The sequence below is a fragment of the Pantherophis guttatus genome, chromosome 4 (genome assembly GCF_059756535.1).
Source record: "Pantherophis guttatus breed Tessera chromosome 4, ASM5975653v1, whole genome shotgun sequence".
NCBI lineage: Eukaryota > Metazoa > Chordata > Lepidosauria > Squamata > Colubridae > Pantherophis > Pantherophis guttatus.
The window spans coordinates 43,874,709-43,898,365 of NC_142066.1; the positions used below are offsets into that span (position 1 = coordinate 43,874,709).

Below are 23,657 nucleotides of genomic sequence, written 5' to 3' on the forward strand. Positions count from 1 at the left end.
ATATTTTGCCCTACTAGAAGAAGCTGGATAGAGAAATGCACAGTTGGCCTCCAAAACTCATGAATATTGAACTTATAACACATAACACACACAATGAATAGAGAGAGGTTTTTGCATTTAGATCAAGGCTCAAATGCAAGGCATAAAATTACTGTTTCAATAACTTTTCCCTCTGATGCTGCCAACATCTCTCTTTCTTCAAGGCTTCTCAGTCTTTTGTTCAAGCCCTTCCATAGTGATATATCGAGCAAAACTTCATCTTGTCTCTTCTATTGCCATTTGATCTCTCATCCTGCTGTTGTCACACTTTTATTATTCTGGGTCTTTTTTTTTCCAGTTTCTCAGTAATGGACCCTTTATTCCTTTTAGCATTCAAGATGAATCTGACTAGAAGTAGCCTATCATAGAACATCCATCACCGAAGGAACTCAGTTCTGATAAATAAAGCTTCCCTGATGTGTAAAATTCTCTAAACAAGCTAAATAATGTTTTTTGGATGGTTTGAGGCCACATACAACATTCCAACAAGGCAGGCTTTCCCCCTTCCTGATGAGCAGGTGCTCAGGTTTAATCCAACTGCTGGTCAAAAGGTCCTGCAGAAAGTCAATACTGAGAAAGTTGCTGGTCCTGATAATATCCCTGGGTGGGTACTTAATGAGTGTGCTGACCAGCTGGCCACTGTTCTCACAGACAACTTCAATCTCTTGTTGCATCAAGCCATGGTCCCATCATGTTTTAAAACTGCAATCATTGTACCAGTGCCCCCAAAAACTATCATCAGATGCCTTAATGATTACTGTTCAGTTGCAGTCACTTCCATTAGGAAGTGTTTTGAGAAACTGGTAAAGAACTATATGGTTTCATACCTTGCCCCTACATTTGAACTCATTACAGTTTGCCTATCGGAAGAACCATTCTAGAGATGCACTTTCCTATGTGCTTCATCTTAGCTTGGCGCACCTGGAGGAGAAGAATACTCATGTGTGAATGCTGATGGTTGATTTTAGTTTGGCATTCAACACAATAATTCCTCAGCATTTGGTGAACAAACTGGGCTTATTAGGTTTTAATACTCCTTTATGTAATTGAATACTGGATTTCCTTATTGATAGGCCCCAGTTTTTGTGAGCTGGAAGAAAAGTTTCCAACTCCATCTCTTGAGTACAGGTTCCCCACAGGACTGTGTCTTGAGTCCGATACTGTTTACCTTGATGACTTACAACTGCTGTGCCAAATCTGCTACAATTGTGAATTATGTGGAAGACACGGCAGTAGTGGGGTGAAGGCTCTGGTGGACTAGTGCAATAAAAGTAACCTGATTCTAAATGTTAATAAAACAAAAGAGGTCATTGTAGATTTTAGAAAGAGCCGGCATAATCATACTCCACTCAGTATTAAGGATGAAGCTGTAGAGGTGGTCAACAATTTGAACTGGTCTCTCCACACATCATCCTTAGTGAAGCTGCAAACCAGCGTCTGCATTTTCTGTGTTGCTGAGGAGAGCATATCTTCTGTCCTGGCCACTTTTTTCAGAGGCACGATTGAAAGTATTTTAACAAACTGCATCACTGTTTGGTTTGGTGACTGCAGTGCCTGAGATAGAAAGTCCATAAAGAGAGTGGTAAGGATAGCAAAGAAGCTTATAGGAAGCTATAGTTAGCATTGTTAGAGACCCTACACACCCACTTTATAGTCTGTTACTGTTGCTCCCCACTGGGGGGAGGTTTCAAAGTATTTCTAGGAGAACTACCAGATTCTGTAACAGCTATATTCCCTATACCATCCGTCTGGTAAACTCGCAAAATTCGTTTTTCTCGCCATGTACATATATACATCCAAACTAGAGTGGGTGATATATGTGGATATATGCATAATTTTGTATTCATTCATTCATTCATTTGGTCATATTTATGTAGTGTATATTGGAGGTAGTGACCCTTTGAGAGCTGTATGCAAAGAAATTTCATTTTAATGTATGTCAATTAGTGTACATTCAAAGTGACAATAAAGTTATGATTCTATTATATTTTTTAAAAAGCTGAAGTAAAATCTTCCAATGGTGCTATGTTCACATTTTTTCTTCAGTTTTTCCAGACATTCTTTTCAATTTGATGGATACTATTTAAAAGGAGAAGAGCATTACAATAAGATTCTAATTGGTAGGGCATGAAGTACTTACACTTAGTCCTCTTTCAATGTGAAGTCTTCCTTTATCCCACTGACACTGCCAGGGCTGATTCACATTCATCTCAGCTCCTGCTCCAGAGGAAAGGCTGCCAAGGCCATTCTTCTGGAGATGCAAATACTCAGCTTCCCTTTTGCAGGAACTCTCAGCTTTACATTTCCTGGCTTGTGAAATTTTCCTCATCCATCTAAAGTCCGGGAGTTATAATGTTTTGTTTTGTTTTGTTTTGTTTTCTTCTTAGGAATTGATAGCTCCTTCCCCCTACAGTTGTCAATCCTCTCCCCCTCCCCCAGCTTCATTTATTGCAAAATAAAACACAAGGAAACACGGCAAAAGACAAGGTGTGGATATCAGCTTTGGAAGCCATATTAAAACTGGAATCTTCCATGCTGCCACATTCTTGTGCTTGGGAAACTAGGAGGGAGGATTTAGTAGAGGGAATATAGTTAGACATAATAGCATTCTTTTCAGTCAAAGTCATGGTATGCCTGCATCTGGAGGAGTGGTTGAAGTGATGTTTCAAGTTGGGGAGGATTGTAATTGGACAATGTGATGGACTGATGGGTGCAGGAACTGGATTTGGGGTTTTGATTTACTGAGGGAAAATCCGGAACTCTCAGATTTGGGTTTTCTCAGATGTGCCAGTATACCTACTCTAATAAATGGGAACTTTGAGAAAATGCCTGTCTCAGAGTTTTAATTGGGGTTGGGTTCTTCTAGAATGCTGACATTTGGGCCCAGTGCCAGTGGACACCAGCACCATCTGCTCCACTTTTTTCAGGATCACCATGGGCCCAATATGCCCCAACGATCCTGGCACAGCAGTGGGGTCTGATCCAGCAGCCGGCTGGAACCCTCTCTCCCCCCCACCATTGCAACTCAACAACCCATGCAGCATCCAGTCCCTGTCCCACTGCCAGCCACAATCCAGCAGCCAGCAGCAGCGCTGCTGCAGATTCCAGCTCAACAGCTGGTATTTGCCACGCTACATGCTGCAGCATCTGTGGTGCTACAGCAGGTCCCTGCTCCACTGTCAGTTACCATGGCAATTCCACCAGCAAAGCCACCACCACCCCAGTTTAGAGCAACATTTGATGGTAAACCTACCAAACTGGCTTACTTCCTCAGCTGAATCTGGACTCATATAGATCAGTATGGAGAACAGTACGAAACAAATCACAACTTAGTATCTGCGATTATAGATGGGATGAATGAAGGAGACATTTCTGGCTCAATAGCTCAGCTACACAATGAGGGGGATGCTGAACTAAATGATGCTGAAGGTTTTGTTGAGTTGTTCCGGACCAGATTTGAAGACCCTGACTAAATCAATGAAAATGAAGCCACAATAAAGGTGATGAAGCAAAGTAATTGACCCATAAAAGACTTTGCATGGGACTTTAGATGGGTCGCAGGGAATCTTGGGCATTGGCCAGACAGAATACTTCTACACTATTTTAAAGAAGTCATTGATCAGGAAGTCAGAAAAGCCTGTGGCATCTGAGGGGTGCCAGAGTGACTGCAAGACTGGTATACCATATCAATAGCTCTGGATAGAGAAATTCACCCACACCGCAAACCCTCATCTGAGAGGCCCCTAAGGACGACTTTGGCTAGATGTCCTCTGACTGCTGAGGCCCCTCCTACTCAACCTACAGGGGTTATCAAGTGCTACCATTGTGGACAAGCAGGTCATCGGGCTTCCTAATGTCTGGCACTTGCACCGGTTCCACAACAACATCCTGCCACAGCTCCCAGAGGCAGAAGGGTTCCACAAAAGCCTCCAGATACCAGCCAATTTGCCCGACAAGCTGTAGAGGTTCCCCTCCCCACTGAAGAAAATGAGGAACTTCTGGCCAAAGGAACCCCTCCTGGCAAGGCTAACAATGAAGATGACCCAATAGAGTTCATCCACCCCCCTTTTTCAATTAAAGTGAAATTGTTGGTGTCTGAGACTGGGGAGCAAGGAGAATTAGAAGCAATAGTAGATACCGGCTGTATTAGATGTTTAATTGGGCTGCCAATTGTTGAACAATTAGGGATAAAAACTAGACCCCTAAAATGCCCAATTAAGTTCAAACAGGTAGATGGAATGCTAATTGGAGGAGTCCCAGCCACCCAAATTACAGAACTGGTTAGATTAGAAATGGGAAGACATTGTGAATTTATATGATTTGTAGTAGCGCCAAAGATGTCAGAATCTGTCATATTGGGCCTTGCTTGGCTTGACAATGGGCCCCTACCATTAAATGTGAAGATGGATATAGAAAGATCATAATTGGCATCGGCCCACTATCCCCAACCCTCCTTACAAGAGACTGCCAACCAATAGGGGCCAAGCGCCAGAAACAAGAGCCACTGTTTTAGACTTACCTCCAGGTGAACCCCAAATTCCTAAGGAATATAGAGACTTGGCCAAGGCATTTAGTGAGAAGAAATGTAGCATCCTCCCCCCTCATCAAGCCACTGATTGTGCCATCAAATTAGAACCTGGGGCCAAGCTACCAAAACCGAGGATGTACTCCATGATGCCTACTGAAATGACTGAATGGAGAAGATACATTGATACCAATTTAGCCAGAGGATTCATTGAGACTGCAAAATCTAGAGTGGCAGCCCCAGTATTGTTTAAAGAGAAGATGCGGGGCTCAGAGTATGTGTGGACTTAAGTGGAGTCAACGCCATATGTATACAAAATTCATACCCCCTACCCCTAATGAAGGACTTGCTGAACCACTTGTCAAAAGGCAAGATCTTCACCAAACTAGATCTAAGGGAAACCTATTACCGAGTCTGCATAAAGAAGGGAGATGAATGGAAAATGTCTTTTAACTGTCCACTGGGCAGTTTCCAATTTCGGGTCATTCCCCGCAGTATTTTTGCAACTTATCAATGAGGTACTACATGAACACGTGTATAAGGGAGTCCTAGTTTACTTTAATGACATTCTTATATTCAGCGAAAATATGGAAGAGTATGTCAAACTAGTCAGTCAAGTGATGAAAAAACTCTTATCAGACAAACTCTACACGAAGGTGTCAAAATGCGAATTCCATAAGGAGTCTTTGGATTACCTGGGCTACTAAGTGTCTGATCAAGGGATCAAAATGGGCTTTGGAAAGGTGAAGGCTGTGCTAGATCTGCAGGCCCCACGAATGTGTAAGCAACTTCAAAGCATCCTGGCTTTTGCAAATTTTTATAGACAATTCATCCCTTCCTTTGTGGGGATTGTGCTCCCTTTAACTGAGTTACTAAAAACTGGTTCATCTCCAACCAAGCAAAAACCTAGTCAACTTCTTGCTTGGGCAATGGACTGTCAAAAATCTTTTGAACATTTAAAATGCCCGTTTGCGATCAGCATCCTGTTCCAAATAAACTCTTTATTGTCCAAGCTGGCATGGCAGTAGCGGCTGTTCTACTTCAAAAGAACATTCAAAACGAATTAATGCCTTGTGCTTATGTGTCAAAAAAAATTAACGGATACTGAACACAGATGGGCGCTATGGGAGAAAGAGGCTTTTGCAATGTGATAGGCTTTCTTATTCTGGAGGCACTTTCTAGAGTGGGTTAAGGAGCCCTTCGAAGTGTGGACTGATCATAGAAACCTCAAGGCACTGAAGACCCCTCAAAGACTTTCCCCCAAACAAGCTCATAGGGCTCAGTATTTTAAACACTTTAACTTCAACCTAAAATACATTACAGGAGGAAAAAACATATTGGCTGATGCTTTGTCCAGAAAACTCCAATTTGACAGCTGACAAGAAGTGATAATACATGCCATGATCTCACTAGAGCACAAACCAGACACAGTTCAAACCTCCCTGAAGACAAGCTGACAGCAGAGTTAAAAGCTGCGCTATCAAACGATACGTGGTTTAAGGAAAACCAAACGGACTTAATTTTGAGGGAGGGACTGGCTTGGAAAGGAAGTACAATTTATGTGCCCACTTGCATGAGACTAATGGTGCTAAAATGTAGTCATGATTCTCGACTAGGAGGGCACTTTGGATTTTTAAAAACCCTCCATTTGGTCAGAAGACAATTCTGGTGGCCAAGAATGAAAAACGATGTAGAGGACTATGTTAAAAGCTGCTCTATTTGTGCCACCATGAAATCCAGACCAGCAATAGACTACTTTCTGCCAAAAAGCTGCCAAAACTCTTCATGAAGCACATTTACAGGCTTCATGGCATTCCATGGTGAATAATATCAGATTGTGGAGTCCAATTTACTGTTAAGTTCTGGAAAGACTTCCTGAGGTCCATGGGTCATCCCAGGGGCTTAGCTTGGCTTTTCATCCAGCTACTAATGGATTGAAAGAACAATCAAACTCAATGGTAGAACAATACATTAGATTTTATGTAAATTATCAACAAGAAAACTGGGCAGATTTATTACCATTAGCAGAAGTGGCTTATATAAACATAGTAGTACAAGATTGACTCCTTTTCGAATAACTACTAGCATGGATTTTGTACCTATGCCTGAATTGTCTAGAGAACCACCCACTTCCATGTCCCTTACAGAATGGATAACCTCATTGCAAAAAGGGTGGGAGAATACTAAGAAAGCTTTAGTGGAAGCAGCTGAGAAATATAAAAAACAGGCAGACAAGCACAGGTCTTTCCCACCACCTTTTTGAATAGGAGACACAGTGTTTTTGTCAATTAAATACCTAAAAATTGAGGTTACCCAGCAAAAAATTTGAACCTAAATTCCTCGGTCCTTTTCCTATAGTGAAAGTGATTAACCCTGTAACTGTCCAACTTAGCCTGCCTTGAATACTAGGGAAAGTATATCCAGTATTTCACAGCAGCTTATTGAAACCAGCAGTAGGATCTACTTTAAGACCCATACCTGCTGTTCCCCCCAAACCTATGATAGTACAAGGTGAAACTCATTACGAAGTTAAGAAGATTCTTGACTTAGACTGCACCGGGGTTGGTTACAGTATTTAGTACTCTGGAAAGGGTACTCTTTGTCAGAAGCTACTTGGGTAAAAAGTTGGGACGTGAAAGCTGATAGACTAGTGAAACAGTTTCACATGCTTCAGTTAAATTATATAACTTCTTTCCATAACTCTTTTTCCATCCTTTCAAACTATTCCTTATTTGTATCTATCCCCAGTTCAAGCATATTCTGACAATATCTCAGCTTCTGTAGCTGAGAAACGAGCTCCAACCGCAAAACAGAGGTTTGGAGCACTGCATGCATCAATCTGGAGCTCGTTTATTGGCTGCAGAGGCCTTTCCTGAAGGCCTCTGACACTGAAACAGAGGCCGGGGGCGACGTGCACAAGCAGCCGCAGAAGAAGTGAGCTGGCAAGGCGAGGCAGGTGTTGGGGTGTGTGAGACCTGGCTGCAAGGTAAGCAGCTCCACCACCCCCATCCCCACCCTAATTTGATTTTTGCCTCACCCCACCCCGTGCAACCAGGTGCAATGGAGTGGGCGGGTTCTTAACTAGGGCTTATTTTGGAGGTAGGACTTATATTGAGTGAATGTGTAAAAATCAAGCTAGGGCTTATTTTGGGGATAGGTCTTATTTTCAGGAAAACATGAATTTCCCCATTGACTTTGCTTGTCAGAAGGTTGTAAAAGATAATCCCCTGACCCTGGGACACTGCAACCACCGTAAATGTGAGTCACTTGTCAAGCATCCAAATCTAAATCCCATGACTATGGAGATGCTGCAATGGTCATAAGTTTGAAAAATGGTCATGGCAATCTTTTTGGTGCCGTTGCAACCTCGAACGGTCACTAAGTGAACTGTTATAAGTCAAGGACTACCTGTAACAGGCTGAAATATTGTAGCATTGATTCCCTCTGCCTTCATTTTTTGGCCTTTTTTTCCCCTCTGAAACATGTTCTAAGTGGCCATTAAGATCAAAAGTGTCAATCCTCTTAAAGAAATTAAGATGCATTTCAGTTCCATTAAGATCAAAAGTGCGTGCAAAGACATGAAGGTGCGCTATATTGGTGATGCAACTTCAAAAGCACTGACTTTTTGCATTTTTTGATCTTATTAAACACTCATGACATTAGAAGAACAGATGTTTGGAAACTACATCCGAGCAGGGGAAGAATTCTGGACAAAGTGCAGGATATTAGTGAGGATGATGATGAAGTCACTGTCTTTTTAATTTTATTTGTCCAAATATTTCTATCCGGCTCTTGTAATATCTTTTGATCATTGAGACTGGGTTATATAATTTGTCTCATTCCATGTATCTAACTGAGCGGAGGTGGCGCAGTGGTTAGAGTGCAGTACTGCAGCTACTTTAGCTGATTGCTAGTTCAGCAGATCAGTAGATCAAATCTCACCAGCTCAAGGTTGACTCAGCCTTCCATCCTTCCGAGGTCGGTAAAATGAGGACCCAGATTGTTGGGGGCAATATGCTATTTAGTATACTGTCTTTGGTTTAAGCCACCCAGAGTCCTCGGAGAGTGGGCAGCATACAAATATGACAATAAATAAATAAATAAATAAATAAATAAATAAATAAATAAATAAATAAATACAATACAATACATAAGAAGATTATGTTGCACAGATTATTCTTGTCATACATGTGCATTAGAAGAAATAGTTAGAAATATGCATGGATATACTCTTGGATAGGCTGCTAATAACGTTGATATAAATAAAACTGGATTCTCAAGCTGTTTTGAATGTACAAAATGGCTTAACAATCCAATGCTTTCTTCCCAAGGGGAATTAAATCCAAATAATGCCAGACATCAAACTTTTTACTGAATGTGGAAATGGACAGCATTTAATGATATAAATATAAATGCTAATTGCTATTGAAATATCATATCCACCCATAGAACCAATCTATTTTGTCTCCCACTTCCCACTGAACAGTTGGGTAAGTGAAAAACACTCAGACGGGAAGAACAGCTGTAACAGCTCAAATTTATTTATGGTGTGCGTCATGCGATCGCTTTTTGTGACCTGCTGACAATCAAAGTCAATGGGGAAGCCAGATTCACTTAACAACCATGTCACTAACTTAACAGCTTGTAGTCCTTGACATTTGACAAGAATTGGAACCAGAATTTCTGTTGCTAAGAAAGGTAGTTATTAAGTGAGCTAGGTCTGATTTTAGAATCTTTTTTTGCCCTAGTTGTTAAGCAAATCACTGCAGTTAAGTGAATCAAGTGACCGTTATGTGATGATCATAACTATGGGGATCATTTCAAGGTCACTTTTTTCAATGGAGTTGTAACTTCAAACAATGACTAAACGAAAGGTTATAAATTGAGGTATTCCCTTTTGCAATGGTAAAGAAATTGTTCTGAACATTAAAAAAGCATGTTGCTCCAGTGATTTTCTTGATATTAATCAGTAAGCATAAATAACACACTTACAGTACAGTGGTGGAATTCAGCCGGTTCTATCCAATTTGGGTGAGCCAGTAGTGGCAGCTGTGGGAGGCTCTGCCCACCCGCCCGGATGTCATTCTGTCCCCTTTTTGATGCTCTACGCATGCTCACATTTGCGAAACAGTAGCAAAGGTAAGTCAATACCACCCCTGCTACAGTATATATAAAGCTCTGAAATGAGTTACAGGAATGTGTACCCCAGAGGTAGGTTTTAGCAGGTTCTGACCAGTTCTGGAGAACCGGAAGTGGAAATTTTGATTAGTTCAGAGAACCTGTAGTAAAAATTCTGACTGGCTCCGCCTCCATCTATTCTCTGCCTCCCAAGTCCCAGCTGATTGGGAGGAAATGAGGATTTTGCAGTAATCTCCCCCTGGAGTGGGGTGGGAATGGAGATTTTACAGTATCCTTCCCCTGCCAAACCATGCCACGCCCACCAAGCCACACCCACAGAACCGGTAGTAAAAAATTTTGAAACCCGCGAGTGGTATACCCACTGTGCTGAGCCTTTGAAGTGCAGCTGTTATCTTGACTACTGTATTTCTTGCTTAGGCAAATTTTAGTAAACTTCTGTATAGTATTTTCCCCCTTAGGTGAAATAATATTTCAATATATCTTCCAAACATACCATTCCTCATAGAAAAGGAATGGATATTATATAATATCAACATTTGTTGAAAGTAGCAAAGATGACTACATATAAGAGCATGCTTCTGCTCACTTTGTTATATGGAAGCTAAAATTTGGTATCTCAGGAATGGGTTACTTAAGAAATGCACACTGTGGAACAAAAAGAGGTTGGGTCAAGGATAACGAGATGATGAGCAATCCTGAGTTGCATATAAAAATGAGATATCAGTATGAAACTAATAATATCAATATGGGGTGGTTTGCTTATGCAGAGAGAAAGAATAAGCTGCAAAAGAAATGAGTGAACGGGCTAAGAGACAGTAGAATAATTAGAAGTGGCTTGGTAAGACTTGATTAGCCGCAGTGGCACAGTGGTTAGAGTGAAGTACTGCAGGCTACTTCTGCTGTCTGCCAGCTGACTGCAATTTGGCAGTTCAAATCTCACCAGGCTCAATGTTGACTCAGTCTTCCATCCTTCTGAGGTGGGTAAAATTAGGACCCAGATGGTTGGGAGCAATATGCTGACTCTGTAAACTCTTAGAGAGAGCTGTAAAGCACTGTGAAACCGTATATAAGTCTAAGTGCTATTGCTATTGCCATTGCTATTAGACTCCTGAAAAGAGAAAGGAAAGAGGATTCAAGAAAAAAAGATAGTACATGAATCAGTATGATCTCATGGTGGAAATAAGGATAATATGCATGGATGTATTTTTTATTTAAATCATTTTATATTAATCTCAACTAAAAGATCTCAAAGTAATTTACAATTTGTAAAGAAAGTTCCCAAGGATAGAAAAAAAAAAGAGCTACAATGAATCCTTATTTCCATTAAATTTACTTCTATTTTCATTTCTCTTTTCCTGTCTCATGTTTTTTTTCTTTTGGCATGGTACTTCTTGTTTTCTGTATTTTGTACAATGTTGTTTACTCAAAACAGTGTACTGTGATGGCTATGTATGTGTGAATGTAAATATTATTTATAAAGAAATCCAGGTTTTGCCAATTTATTCACTGAGGAAAGCAAAATACAGGAAAAAGACTTTATCTTTTATCATGCCAAGTTACAAAAGGAAGATAGAGAGAAATGATGTAATCTGCAATATCAAACACATATTAACTATGATTGCTTTTGGCAAGAAGTTTAGAAAATACAGTTGTGTGGGAAGGCTGGGCATCTCCAACACACAGCATTACTATACTAACCTTGAATATCTCCCATCCATTGAATATGTAGAAACAAAAGGACTCAAAACCCACCCTACAAATTTAGACCAACAGTTACTGAACCCACACACGTCGTTCATTTCCAAGCTTCACTATTATCAATATAAAACACTGCAATAAACTCAGATCTCTCATGCCAAGGTTTGTCAACAGTTGTCTCAATCCTGAGAAACATCTTTGGTGGAAAAACCCTTCTCAGTGAAAATGGGCACAGACTGGCCTGTTGAGAAAAAAACAACAACAACACATAGTTTAAAATGCAACTTGATAATACTAAGTTTCCTCTTGTTTTATCCAGGGGAAGGGGAGAGTGATAGAATTGCTATATATGGATTTTGCATCCTGCTATCTTGTTTCTTTACCCAGAATCATAGCTGTACCCCTTCTGTTCTCTCAAATGGCTGGAGTTATGGGCAGGCAGATTCAAAGAGATGATACAAACCTGATCAATTATTCATTGTTGAGCCAAGATAAGAGGCACCTGGGCACTGTCATAGCGGTTATTTTGCATGGGATTTGTTTTCTCGCCCGTACGGATATTAAACATGGGTAAAGTAGAGAGGGGACGGGGCACATCCCGAGTACCAGCCATCTGCCTCAGTTCCTCTGTATTGTCATGGATTGTGTGATGATGGACCATTTGGATGCTGCAGGAGAAGAAATAAATGGAACAGAAGTAAAGCAAATCAAATAACTGTATGATGGTCATTAACCAGCAAGAAAGACAGAAAAGAAAATAGTTTTCAAATTAACCAGGACATCCAAAACTAAACAAACCGTACACAGAAAAGCATGCTTCATTCTTAGGAGTTAAAACTAACCTAAAATGTAGAATTATAGAGTCCCAGACAAATATGAGGAAGATACAGATGCACCACCTTGGTGGTGCAGCGGACTAAGTGCTGTTATGTAGCACTTAGCTGCCAGCTGCCTGCAATTAGTGCGAGTTCAAATCTCACCAGGCTCAAGGTTGACTCAGCCTTCCATCCTTCCGAGGTAGGTAAATTGAGGACCCGGATTGTGGGGACAATAAGCTGACTTTGTAGAAATACAGTTTACGGGGGGCCAAAAGCCCTAATAAGCAGGTATATACAAAAGAATGAAGGCTATTGTTATAAGTGCATTGTAAACCATCTTGAGTCTTTGGAGGAGGGCGGCATATAAATTGAACTAATAAATATAGTATAGTCTCTGACATTAAAAAAAAAAAAGACCAGTGGGAAAAAAAGACCACGCGGAAACAAAGCTATTCCCTACTCAAACAAGTTCAATTGCTCTTAATTATTCTTTGTCTAGTTTTGTATGCCTGGAAACCTTAGGTTGTTTTAGTATTACAGGTAGTCCTCGATTTAGTACTACAATGGAGCCCAAAATTTATGTTGCTAAGCAAGACAGTTGTTAAGTGAGTTTTGCCACACTTTATGACCTTTCTTCCCACTGTTATGTGAATCGCTGCAGTCGTTAATAACATGTTAACATTGTTAAGTGAATCCATCTTTCCCCCATCGACTTTGCTTGTCAGAAGGTTACAAATGATGATCACTTGACTCCAGGACATTGCAACTGTCATAAATATGAGTCATTCGCCAAGTGTCTGAAATTTTGTCACATGACCATGGGGATACTGCAATGGTCGTAAGTGTGAAAAACAGTTATAAGTCAGGTCCATTGTAATTTTGGATGGTCACTAAACAAATGGTTGTTAAGTTGTGGACTACATTTAATTTCAGAAAATAAGAATTGCTTTTACTGCTGGTCATTATATCCTGTTTTTACTACTCAGGAGTGGGGCAATTAAAAGTGTTTTGGGATGCTGTGTAAAACTGGCAGTACAAAAGAACATGTTTAATAGTTTCTACCTGTCCTGAGTCACAAAGGCATACCCATAAAGAGTAATGCTATCTTTTTGTATCTTCCAGGTAGGAGTACTGTAGGTAAGGTATTACATCGGACTAAGACAAAAGCCCTTCTCTGGTGGAGAGTATCAAGGTGTGTGAGATACATGGCTGGTGCCAGGATGCATCTCTGACATCGATCATGGGAAGCTGAATAGTACTACCCACATTTGATGGCTGCAGGTATATATTGACTTCCACTGGTATAATAAAAGAATAGCATCTTAAGTAGGTCCCTTAAATCAGGCCAACTTGTAGAGTTTATGTATTAAAATGGGTCCAAGAGTAGCTTTATAAACTATGTAATTATATTTGGAAATTTTTAGCTTCTTGACTCTTTTAACGTTTGCACCCCGCCCCCCATCCCAAAGTTGATAGTGATCATTTTCCACTTACTCTATGCTTGAGAGGTCCTTGGTGCTCTCTGAAGTTGGTTGTTTTCTCACAGACATTTCATTACCCAAACAAGGTGAAATCATCAGTGCTAGTAAGAAGTGGGGTTTGTTCTCAGTTTATATTCTAATAGTTTTCCTTGTCTGTGTTGGTGGGGACGGTTTTGGAGTTTCTTTGGTTGTGCAGTTTACTGTCAGCTTGTTTGGCAGTTCCTTGATTGGGGTATTGTTTAGTTCTTGATTGTTGGTCTAATGTTAATCTTGGAGTTAATCTATGCTCATCTGGGTGCTGATTGTTAGTTTGATTTGAGGCTGCCAGGTCTTTTGATTTACTTGGAATGTTTTGAAGGGCTTGAGTTGGCTTGTGTGCTACGCTGATTCTATGCGGTTGTAGTAGCCTGTTGGTTGCTTCTGAAATGTTCTTTATGTGTGGCAGTGTTATTCTTTTTATGGTTTAGAATCACATAGAATCAGTGTAGCACACAAGCCAACTAAAGCCCTTCAAAATATTCTAAATAAATTGATTTACAGTCTCAGAAGACAAAACAGGAGACATCTACAATATACAGTGTAACAACCGCAAAAGCCATTTCCTAGGGCAAACAAGCAGAAGATGGGCAGAACTCTTCAACTTCACAACATATGGACAGACTTAGCCATAGTTTCAACTGGGAAACTGTGACCACCCTAGACCAAGCCAAGTCCAAAAACACTACAGAATTTCTAGAAGCCTGGCACTCCAACAAATTAGTCTCAATACACACATCGACATAAACAATATCTATATACTATGAAAAAAAGACAACCAACAAACCAAAAAGGGAGTAAAAAGACCAAGATATCTCCCCATTAGCAATCAGCACCCAGGTAGATTAACTCCAAGATTAACATTAGACCAACAATCAAGAACTAAACAGTACCCCAATCAAAGAACTGCCAAACAAGCTGGATGTCAGCACTTCAACCTGCATTTACTCTAGTGCTGACCTTGAAACTTGACACTGACAGTAAATTGCCCAATCAAAGAATCTCCTAGACCAGGGGTGTCAAACTAGCAGCCCAAGGGCCAAATGTGTCATGCACAGGACATACCCACCCTAGCTCTGCAAAGGGAAAAAACATCATGAAACATTATGTGATGGCAACGTGATGCCGCATGTTTGACACCCAAGTCCTAGACCAGTGATGGCTAACCTTTTCTGGACCAAGTGCCCAAAGCGCGTGTGCCTGAAGACCCAAAATGCCTCCTGCATGCCCGCCCCCCCTCCATGCATGCATGTGTGCTCCCCTGCATGTACCCCATCCCCTACGCATGCGCGGCAGAGACTCAAAGACCAGCTGGCTGGTGGCAGTCATGTATGCATGTGCAGTAGAGCTGAACTGGGGCGACAGCTCTCATGCCCAGAGAGGGCATTGCGTACCACCTCTGACACGCATGCCATAGGTTCGCCATCATGGTCCTAGACCATTCCCACCAACACTGACAAGGCAAACTTGGAATATTAACTGAGAACAAGCCCTACTTCTTACTAGCACTGATGATGTCACCTAGTTTGGGTACTGAAACAGCCAAGTTCAGAGAGCATCAAGGACCTCTCAAGCATTGAATAAGTGGGAAATGATCACAGTCAACTTTGAGGGGGTGTCAAACTTTAAAAGAATCATAGTTTATATGGTTACTCTTGGATCCATTCCAATACATAAGCTCTGCAAGTTGGTTTGATTTAAGGGACCCATTTAAGATGGAAAGATTCAGCCTGTTAGTTCTTGGACTAGGCATAAGCCTGCAAAATTTATTTTCCATGCAGATAGGAAGAAAGTCGCCCTGAGTCTCCGGAGAAGGGCGGCATATTAATCAAATAAAAAAAAAAGTCAAATTCTAAACTAAGTTGATGAGAATTATATTGTTGATATATACAATTTCATCGTCAAATCCAAGCCTAGAATCTAAATCTCCCCCATCAATATATACGCAATAGGCATGCATTAAATACAGTATTCAAGTAACATTCCATAAGCTGCTGATTGCATATTTTCTGCTTAAAGGTAGAAAATGTACCTTGACTATTACCAGAGTGCAGGATCCTAACTGACCCTCTAATGACATGGCATAGTATTCAAATGGCATAGGTTCTTGAGTTGTTATATTCATGCTAGTGGTTGACAATATACCTAGAATTCCCTTTAGGTTTGTCTCTACTACACATTTGTCCCTGCTACACATTTAGAGAATAAGCTATATATCCATTTAATGTCAGGGCTGTTGGAACCAAGTTTCTTGCAGCAAGATGACATCAAATGTAGTTATAAAGCTTATGAAGGTAATATCTCTGCACTTGGACAACCAGTTAGTCACATTCCAACTAATCAGAGTGATTTTGTTCTATTGGCTCTCATGTCAGTCTTCTATATGGCCCTGAAAATGAGACTGATAACCAACTTTCTGATATGATATATTCTGTTTGGGGTACAGTAACCTGCCCTCTCTTGTAGTTGCATCCCTTGAGATTCAAAGTTACCTCTCTTCTGAATCATATATAAGCAGCTTCTGAATGTTAAGTGATCCGTTCTTTGTATTTTCATGACTAGTAGCTTTGTCCAATCCTGACAATGATAATGGGTTTATACAAGCTTGATTAGATAGGACTAAGCCATTAACAGCTTTTTCTTTTATTAAAGTAGAATCTAAGCCATGATCTAGGGAGGGAGCTAGCAGCTTTCCTCCAAATAGGTGAGATGATGATTCATCATTATTCAGCAACTTAGTTTGTGTATCGGAATCCTTATCTAGGTTTGTATTACTCCAGAGGCTGGATCATGATGTAGATGTAAATCCACTAGAATAGTTTTTCTCTCTTGGAATTGCCTTAAATGGTTAGGGTAGGGAATTATCTCTTGTCCGAGCTGTTCTCACTTAAGTCCAGCCAAGGGATAAGAGATGTCAATGGTGAGTGAGGTTTGTTGGTTTAAAATATGGAATCTGTTCTGGAGAGCTATTTAGTTGAGCATTATGAGTCACAATGAGAGAGGCAAGAGTAACTGCATTTTCTCTGCACCAGAATAGTGATTTCTGCCATAATTTTCCTCTGCTCTTTGCAGGAAGCTGCATCCATAATCAAATATGGAGAATGTAGCTGAATCAGGGGGTGAATTGAGGGGTCTAAAAATTTTGGAAAGGAATTTTTCCAGAATTCCTATATTTTTGACAAGACGTTTCTGCCATCCTGAACATTTTCTGTACATTACCTGGATTATTAAAGAGAAGACAAAACTTTTTAAACCCCAAAGAACTAGGTTAAAAAAATGATACGTATCCACATCTATATGTTTGGGATGACAATTTAGGGTTAGGGTTGTGCAAGATCCCTAGCAAGCAAGGTATTTAAAGGGATAGGCAACAGAACCTGGTTCTTTTGAAACACTCTATAATGTAGGATTTGTTAAAAATCAGCTTGGGTTTATAGACCTTACAGTAGTGGTTGTTATAGGGCCTGTTAATAAAAATAATACCATCACTACCATCACTAGATATTGTCAGAACCTACATAGGTTTATCAGTTTGGATTGAATATTATTCGAAGAAGTAAAAATAACTACAACTGTAGAACCTGTGTGTAAACAACGTTCTCTTAGCGGCTGTATAGCATGATGGTTTGGATGGCTTTTGCATTCCTTCCCCACTTCACCTGTGTCTTGTAATTGATGGAAGGTGGGGCTACAAGGAACCTTCCTGAGTTATAAAGGGGAAGCTGATCCTTTCCTCAACCCTCTTCAGAGAAGAAGCTGAGTCTTCCTTTCTTGAGGTAGCACACTTGTTCTTAAGCAAGGGTGTACTTACAACTTGGTGAGAATTACGGGTGGTAGGAAGAGTAGAACGTCTTGTTCTTATTGCTTTCTTTTATACTACTGAGTGGGCTATTTCTTAGTTACGTCTTTCCTTTGGTGGCCTTTCCAAAAATATTCTTGCAAGCAGCTTAATTCAATAAACAGGCTCTCTTGCTGTTTAATATTTGATGTGGTAATGTTATCTTCTAAAGTCAAAGTTAGGGTAGCTCCCTTTGCCGCCTTCTTAGTAAGGTAGTCTTTATTGCTTCTTTGACATAAAATTGGCCTGGTCTTCATGCAAGCCATGCTCTCCTCACTGTGAATTCTAGTCCTGTCTTGGGAATAGAACTTTTTTTTTAAGAGAAGCAAATTATTCAATAGGTATTTATTTATAAATTGGACTTTTAATCTCACTACACTCTACAGAGCCTATAATAATAACAGAGGACTTTCTCCTGCTGCCTTGAAAGTCACCATTAATGTACTTTAGAAATAATGGGATTCGTCCTTATGGAGTTAAAGTAGCAACTTATATTTGTATTTATCCTCCCAATTTGAAGCTACAATAAGTAATGAAAAATAGTCATATTAAAATGATTTGTTTTGATAATATATTAAAAAAATAAGAGGCTAAAGCAAATGAAGCTAAAACACGAAGATTTCCCTATACTTCCACCCCTAATAGCACAAAAATGAGCTGTGTGGAGGTTTAGGAAAATCTCCCCCTAAATTTCAATAGTGAGTACAGCCAAGCTCGGATAGTGAAATACAGCCAAGCTAGAGAAGGCTATCTTCTCCTATTCCAATAACTCAGAAATTGCTGCACTTCTCAAACAATTTATTCCAGAGCAAACAATTTCATTAGTTGTGTTTGACCTTGGTTACCAAATTAACCCGTTTTCTTTAATAACATGATACACTGAATCATAGTCTAATAAAATAGGCTTAGTTTGCACAATATATTAAGGCACAAAAAGTCAACATTAAGCTAACCGAGTTCATCAAGACTGGCCTTTGATTACTCTTAACAAACCAAGTTGTGTAACGAAGTCTATTACTGCAAAGCAGCAAGGACTACTCTAGCAATGCAACTCTCTGAATAAATGGATCAGCTGTTCTGGAACTGTCCTCCTTTTTTACTTCCTTCTTTCAAAAGGAAAAAAAAAAGTCATGCAGATTATTTTAGGGACCATGTCATTTTCCCTTCAGGATGATGGAAGCCTTTAATTTAGCTCCCAAATTGATGTGTCTTCTTTTGTTTCTGAAAGAATATAGGGGAGATGGGATTTCCCCAACTATCTTCCCCAATTGTGTTTGGCACCTCACAAGGACAGCTAGTTGGCAAGAAGGGGTAGCAGGTAGTGTGAGGAAAGATATCTGATCTAGACATCCCATTTTCCCAAATCTACCCTGTTTTCAAAATACACATTTTTTCTGTTTTAATTATTGAATACTGTGGTAATATTGTCAGGGAGATATTCATTTATTTACTTAATTATTATTTTTAAAAATCCTAAAGGATTTTTAATACTTAAAAACTAAAGAGGAGGATTCAAGGGTGTATCTGCACTCATGATATCATAGTGCAGAAACTTGACATCATAGAGCACCTACCTGTGTTGCCTTGACAACCAGCTACAGCTAAACACTCAAAAATGCTTGTGAGAGATGGATAGGCTTTATTTGCCTTGCAGTTGAGCACCATCAGTTTGAGATCCTCTAAGTCATACCATTTTTTAAAAAAACATATGTACTAGATGTGCTTATAGAACTTAAAAGAAAAACACTTAAGAAAAACCATCTTTTCTAGAATACCAAGTATCAAGGCAAGAACTGAGTGAGTGAATGAAAAAGTGAAGCTGTGGAAGGGAAAACAGAATCCTCAGATCTAGGAAATTTGCAAATGTATACCCATGAAGTGATAGGCATCTGTGGATAATACAGGCCAGTAGGAGGAGGGTAGGAAAGGCAACTGAATCTGAAAAGTATGAGGGAAGGAACTGATTTTTTTTCTCTCTCTCTTTCAAACAGGGCAAGAGAGCTATAAGCTGCTAAAATATCCCCCTGATCTGACAGGAACAGAGAAGTGACAGAAGATCCCTTCTTGAAAAACATGATGGAGTCGAGCGCATTTCCTGAGGCTCCTACTCTAGATACATCCAATGATGTGGCCGAGTCTCCACAAACTGAAGATGCAGATGAAGGTCCAGATTCTGAGAATATTCCGGGTTCTTCTGAAGCTGCTGCTGCACAAGATCCTTTGCTGCATGGTGGCAGAAATCATTCCAGGAAAAGAGCCACCCTGCCTTCTGAAAGATCTGGAAAAAGGTTAAATAAAACAAGAGCTGCTGCACCCAAGCCACCTACTTCCACTCTTTCCTTATTGATCTACAGTGCTGTTGCCAGCTCCAAGAAGAAGTCTGGTCTTTCCATGCAAGCTCTTAAGAAAATCGTGGCAGACATGGGCTACGACATGGTCAAAAAGAAGCACTATTTCCTAAGATCTATTAAGAATATGGTGGCAAAAGGGCAACTCTGGCAAATAAAGGGCACTGGAGCAACCGGCTCATTCAAGATCAGTCCTGACATTGGAAAGAAGAAGCCACCAATAGTGAAAGGAAAAGGTCCGAAGGCCAAATATTCCACCAAGAATAAAAAAAGGTCTGCTGTGTCCAAGAATGCCCGAGAAACTGCCAAGAAGCAAGTGAAGGCAAATGTCAAGAAAGCCTGTAAAAGAGGCAAGATGTCTTCTGTTCAGGATGCCTCAGTCCAAGTCAAGGTGTAAGCCAAGATGTCTGAGCTATCTTTCACAATGACATCTGAAGCTTTTTGACTAATAAAGCAATCACTGTATTTGAAATTCAACAATGTCCATATCATTTCTTTGAAAAATAAAGCATATTATAGTTATGGGAGGGAGGTTGTAGGATATATATAGTTATGGAGTATACATAAAAACACAAGATAGTTGCCAATATTCTCCCTTGTGAAATATTTTGATATATCTCCCACAAAACATAACTCTAATTTGAGTCAATGGGATCCATCTTGGGAACTACATTAGGAACAAACTTGCTGGTATGCCATTAAATAAATGGCAATATCGTGAATGGTTACACGCACAATGCAGCTATTTTCAAATAGCAATTTAATTCCCCCAGAGCAATTATTTCATATGAATCGCCCCACAGCATGCTGTCAACTTTACAAATGTGCCAGCTAGTCCCCACCACCACTAAAAAAAACTATCCTTGTTTTAAAATATTGCATTAAAATTATTTCTTTACTTTTCCAATTTCTACACAGCTCTTCTTCCAAAGGAGAAATAATAACACTCACTTTTTGGGAAACAAAACCTGATCTATTTTGTAGATCATTTATGTCAGCTCTGCCACATCAGACTTTCCAAAACAGCTGCCCTCCTATTCAGATGGGAATATTCCAACCAAAACATAGATAATTTATCTGCACAGTTGTTAAAAAAAAATATTTCAAAATATTTGTCAAAAGTACATGTTTTTATATGCTTAAATTGATGACTGTCCCAAGCACCGAAAGGCAATCCTGTGAGCACTTACATTCTGATCAGTCAAGTCTTCCCCAACCCATAACTAACATATTGGGCCACAGTCTTCTCTGACAAAAGGCATAAAAATTTCTCTCTGAAAAGTGTAGAACATGTTGTGGCCCAGGTCTCTCAGCCTAATCATGTCAGACATCTCTAATATGGTGTTTATTAATTATGGGTTTATTATTAAATTTGTTTGCTACCCATCTTGCCACAAGGTGACTCTGGGTTACAACATTAAAACGAAACCATAAATATATGAATAAATATATAAAATACTAAAATTACAATAAAATACAGGTTATAACTAAAGATGGGAAGTAAGAGAATCTATGGGGAGTTGGGGGTGGGTGGAAACTGCTATTAGTCAAACAACCACTTCCAGTGTGATATTCCTCCATTAGGGCCCCAAGCCAACTGGCAGAGCCAGGTCTTCAGGCTCTTACAGAAAGTCAGGAGGGTGGGAGCAAAACTCACGGGGCAAGATGTTCCAAAGGACTGGGGCATTAGAGAAGGCATTTCTCATGGGCCCTGCTAGCCTTGATAGGACCCATAGCATCCCTCTCTGCTGGCATAGGTGGTTCAGGCTTGTCCCATAGGGTTGAGGTGGTTCCTCAAATAACCTGGACCCATGCCGTGTAGGGCTTTATTAGTTATAACCAACATCTTGAATTGCATCCACAGGTAAAATAGCAGCCAGTGCAGATCTCAAAGCAGTGCTGTACTAGCAGCACTCTAGGAGCCCCAAAGACTGTGCATGCCACCACACTCTGCACCAGTTGAAGCTTCTGAATGCTCTTTAAGGGTAACCTCATGTATTCCTTCCTTCCTTCCTTCCTTCCTTCCTTCCTTCCTTCCTTCCTTCCTTCCTTCCTTCTAGAATTTACCATACAATATATACAGAGAAAAGAAAACTTATTATAGTATACACGCACGCACGCACACACACACATACATTCATGCAAATAAAATTATTCTTAATGTTTCTCCAAGTTTACAATCCAACAGGATAAGCACAGCTTTCATTTCTACAATATTTATAAACAGCACATGTTCCTAATATAAAAGTAACACATACGAAGGATAGAATACATTCAGAGTTCCCTATAGGTTTGCCCATGTTACCTTATTTGTCATTACTCTTCCCTTTTCAAATAATAGGCAGAAAAAACATTTGAATTACGGCACTTTATTTTCTTTTTCCTTACACACAGCTTCAGCTATGGAAACCTCATGTCGTCACTGACTTCTCACTACAACAATTGGATGGATCAGACTGTTCAGGCTTGGCCTTCTCTTTCTTTGACCTTCTCCTCTTCCTCTTCCTCCTCCTTTGCTTGGCAAGTTTCTTTTTCTTAAGGATAGCTATTGCCTTTCTCCTCCTCCTCCTCCTCCTCCTTTTTCTCTTTCTTCTTCTCAGTACTTTCAACATTATTTTACTAATCCCATAGGAGCCTGTCAGTCCACGCCCAGTCAACTTCCTCAACAATCCTTTGGCCACCAAGGCCCTCAAGACTCTCTTGAAATGGTTCTTCCGCTTCTCCAGGCTGTAGCCAGTGGCTGCAACACTCTTCTTGAGGGCCTGCAGGGAGACACCACTGCGTTTCTCGGTGGAAGCCACCACTTGGAAAATGAGTTTGGAGACACCACGCTTTGGCTGAAGGAATTTCCAGGGAAAAGAAGGCTTGCCTCTATCTTTTGACTTGTAACTAGGTTTCATGTGCAGGCCTGAAGAAGAGGGTTGAGGTTCATCAAAGTCATTATTTGAAAGTAGATTTGGGTCAAATATGTTGGCTGATATTGGTTCAGGAATGCTTTCTTCTGAAGATCCGGCATTAGTCAAAGAAAAAGTCATCTGTTTTTCACTTATGGTACCCATTTTCTTCTCAAACTTGGCTTGGCCTGCTATTTCCTCAACATGACCCCACGTTTCAGGGTGGCTTAGCTCACTTCCTGTCTTCCTATTATTAGAGGTTCCTTCCTGAGTGCCACGTTAGTTTACTCTGATGTTTCTTCCAGGAATCCCCAAGACTGACTGACTGCCACAGAAAGTAAGATGTTGGATGGGATTCCTGTGCAAGGCCATCCCACTTTGCCACAGTTATGATAGCAGTGGAGGAAGTGCTTGAAACTATTGAAGAGTTGCCATGGGAACAGCTTGGTAGATTGTGGTATCACAGTTACTCTGTGATGCCTTCCTCTCTCTGTGTGTTATGTGTCTATATGTGCATCTCTTGGTTAATGGTTTTGCCAGGGGTGTCAAACTCACCCCCCCCCCCGTAGGCCAGATGCATCATGCATTGGCCACACCCACCCTAGGCTTAGTGAAGGGGGGGAAATTGCAATATGTCACGTGACAATGTGACGTTGTGAATTTGAAATCCATGATTTAGACTGACTCTAAGGACCTATCACAAACTAGACCATACGGTTTAACTTTAGAAAGAAATTGGTTACCTCACTGTTAAGCAAATATAATAGAAGGTACAAATTCATATAGTTTAGCTAGAATGAAAGAGATTTTGAAAATGCAAACACACTGGAGGTGTGACAAG

The 23,657-nt window shown here is 40.3% G+C and overlaps 3 protein-coding genes across 8 annotated transcripts in view; 1 reads left to right on the forward strand and 2 right to left on the reverse strand.

Annotated features, from left to right (window-relative positions):
* Window positions 1–11,188: 11,188 nt before the first annotated feature.
* SGCA (sarcoglycan alpha) overlaps window positions 11,189–23,657 on the reverse strand; it is a 71,456-nt gene continuing 58,987 nt past the window's right edge. For all 4 annotated transcript variants that reach the window (XM_034415444.3, XM_087893960.1, XM_087893961.1 and 1 more), the window contains 2 exons: window positions 11,865–12,069; window positions 11,189–11,642 (listed from right to left, as the gene is read on the reverse strand). In XM_034415444.3, coding sequence (XP_034271335.2) covers window positions 11,877–12,069 — 193 coding nt within the window. In that variant the 3' untranslated portion in view covers window positions 11,189–11,642; window positions 11,865–11,876. The remainder of the gene's footprint in view (window positions 11,643–11,864; window positions 12,070–23,657) is intronic.
* LOC117664506 (uncharacterized) lies at window positions 19,177–20,399 on the forward strand. Of its 3 annotated transcripts, none has more exons than XM_087893962.1 (2): window positions 19,177–19,360; window positions 19,566–20,399. In XM_087893962.1, exon 2 carries the CDS (start codon window positions 19,648–19,650, stop codon window positions 20,317–20,319), a length of 672 nt encoding a protein of 223 aa, XP_087750088.1. In that variant the 5' UTR covers window positions 19,177–19,360; window positions 19,566–19,647; the 3' UTR covers window positions 20,320–20,399. The 3 variants fall into 3 exon arrangements, with proteins under 3 accessions (XP_087750088.1, XP_034271337.1, XP_087750089.1); XM_034415446.3 differs by having other exon boundaries at window positions 19,178–19,371; XM_087893963.1 differs by having other exon boundaries at window positions 19,182–19,478.
* Window positions 22,272–23,131, reverse strand: LOC117664507 (histone H1.1-like). The gene has a single exon (XM_034415447.3). The coding sequence runs from the start codon at window positions 22,979–22,981 to the stop codon at window positions 22,334–22,336; it is 648 nt and encodes a 215-aa protein (XP_034271338.1). The 5' UTR covers window positions 22,982–23,131; the 3' UTR covers window positions 22,272–22,333.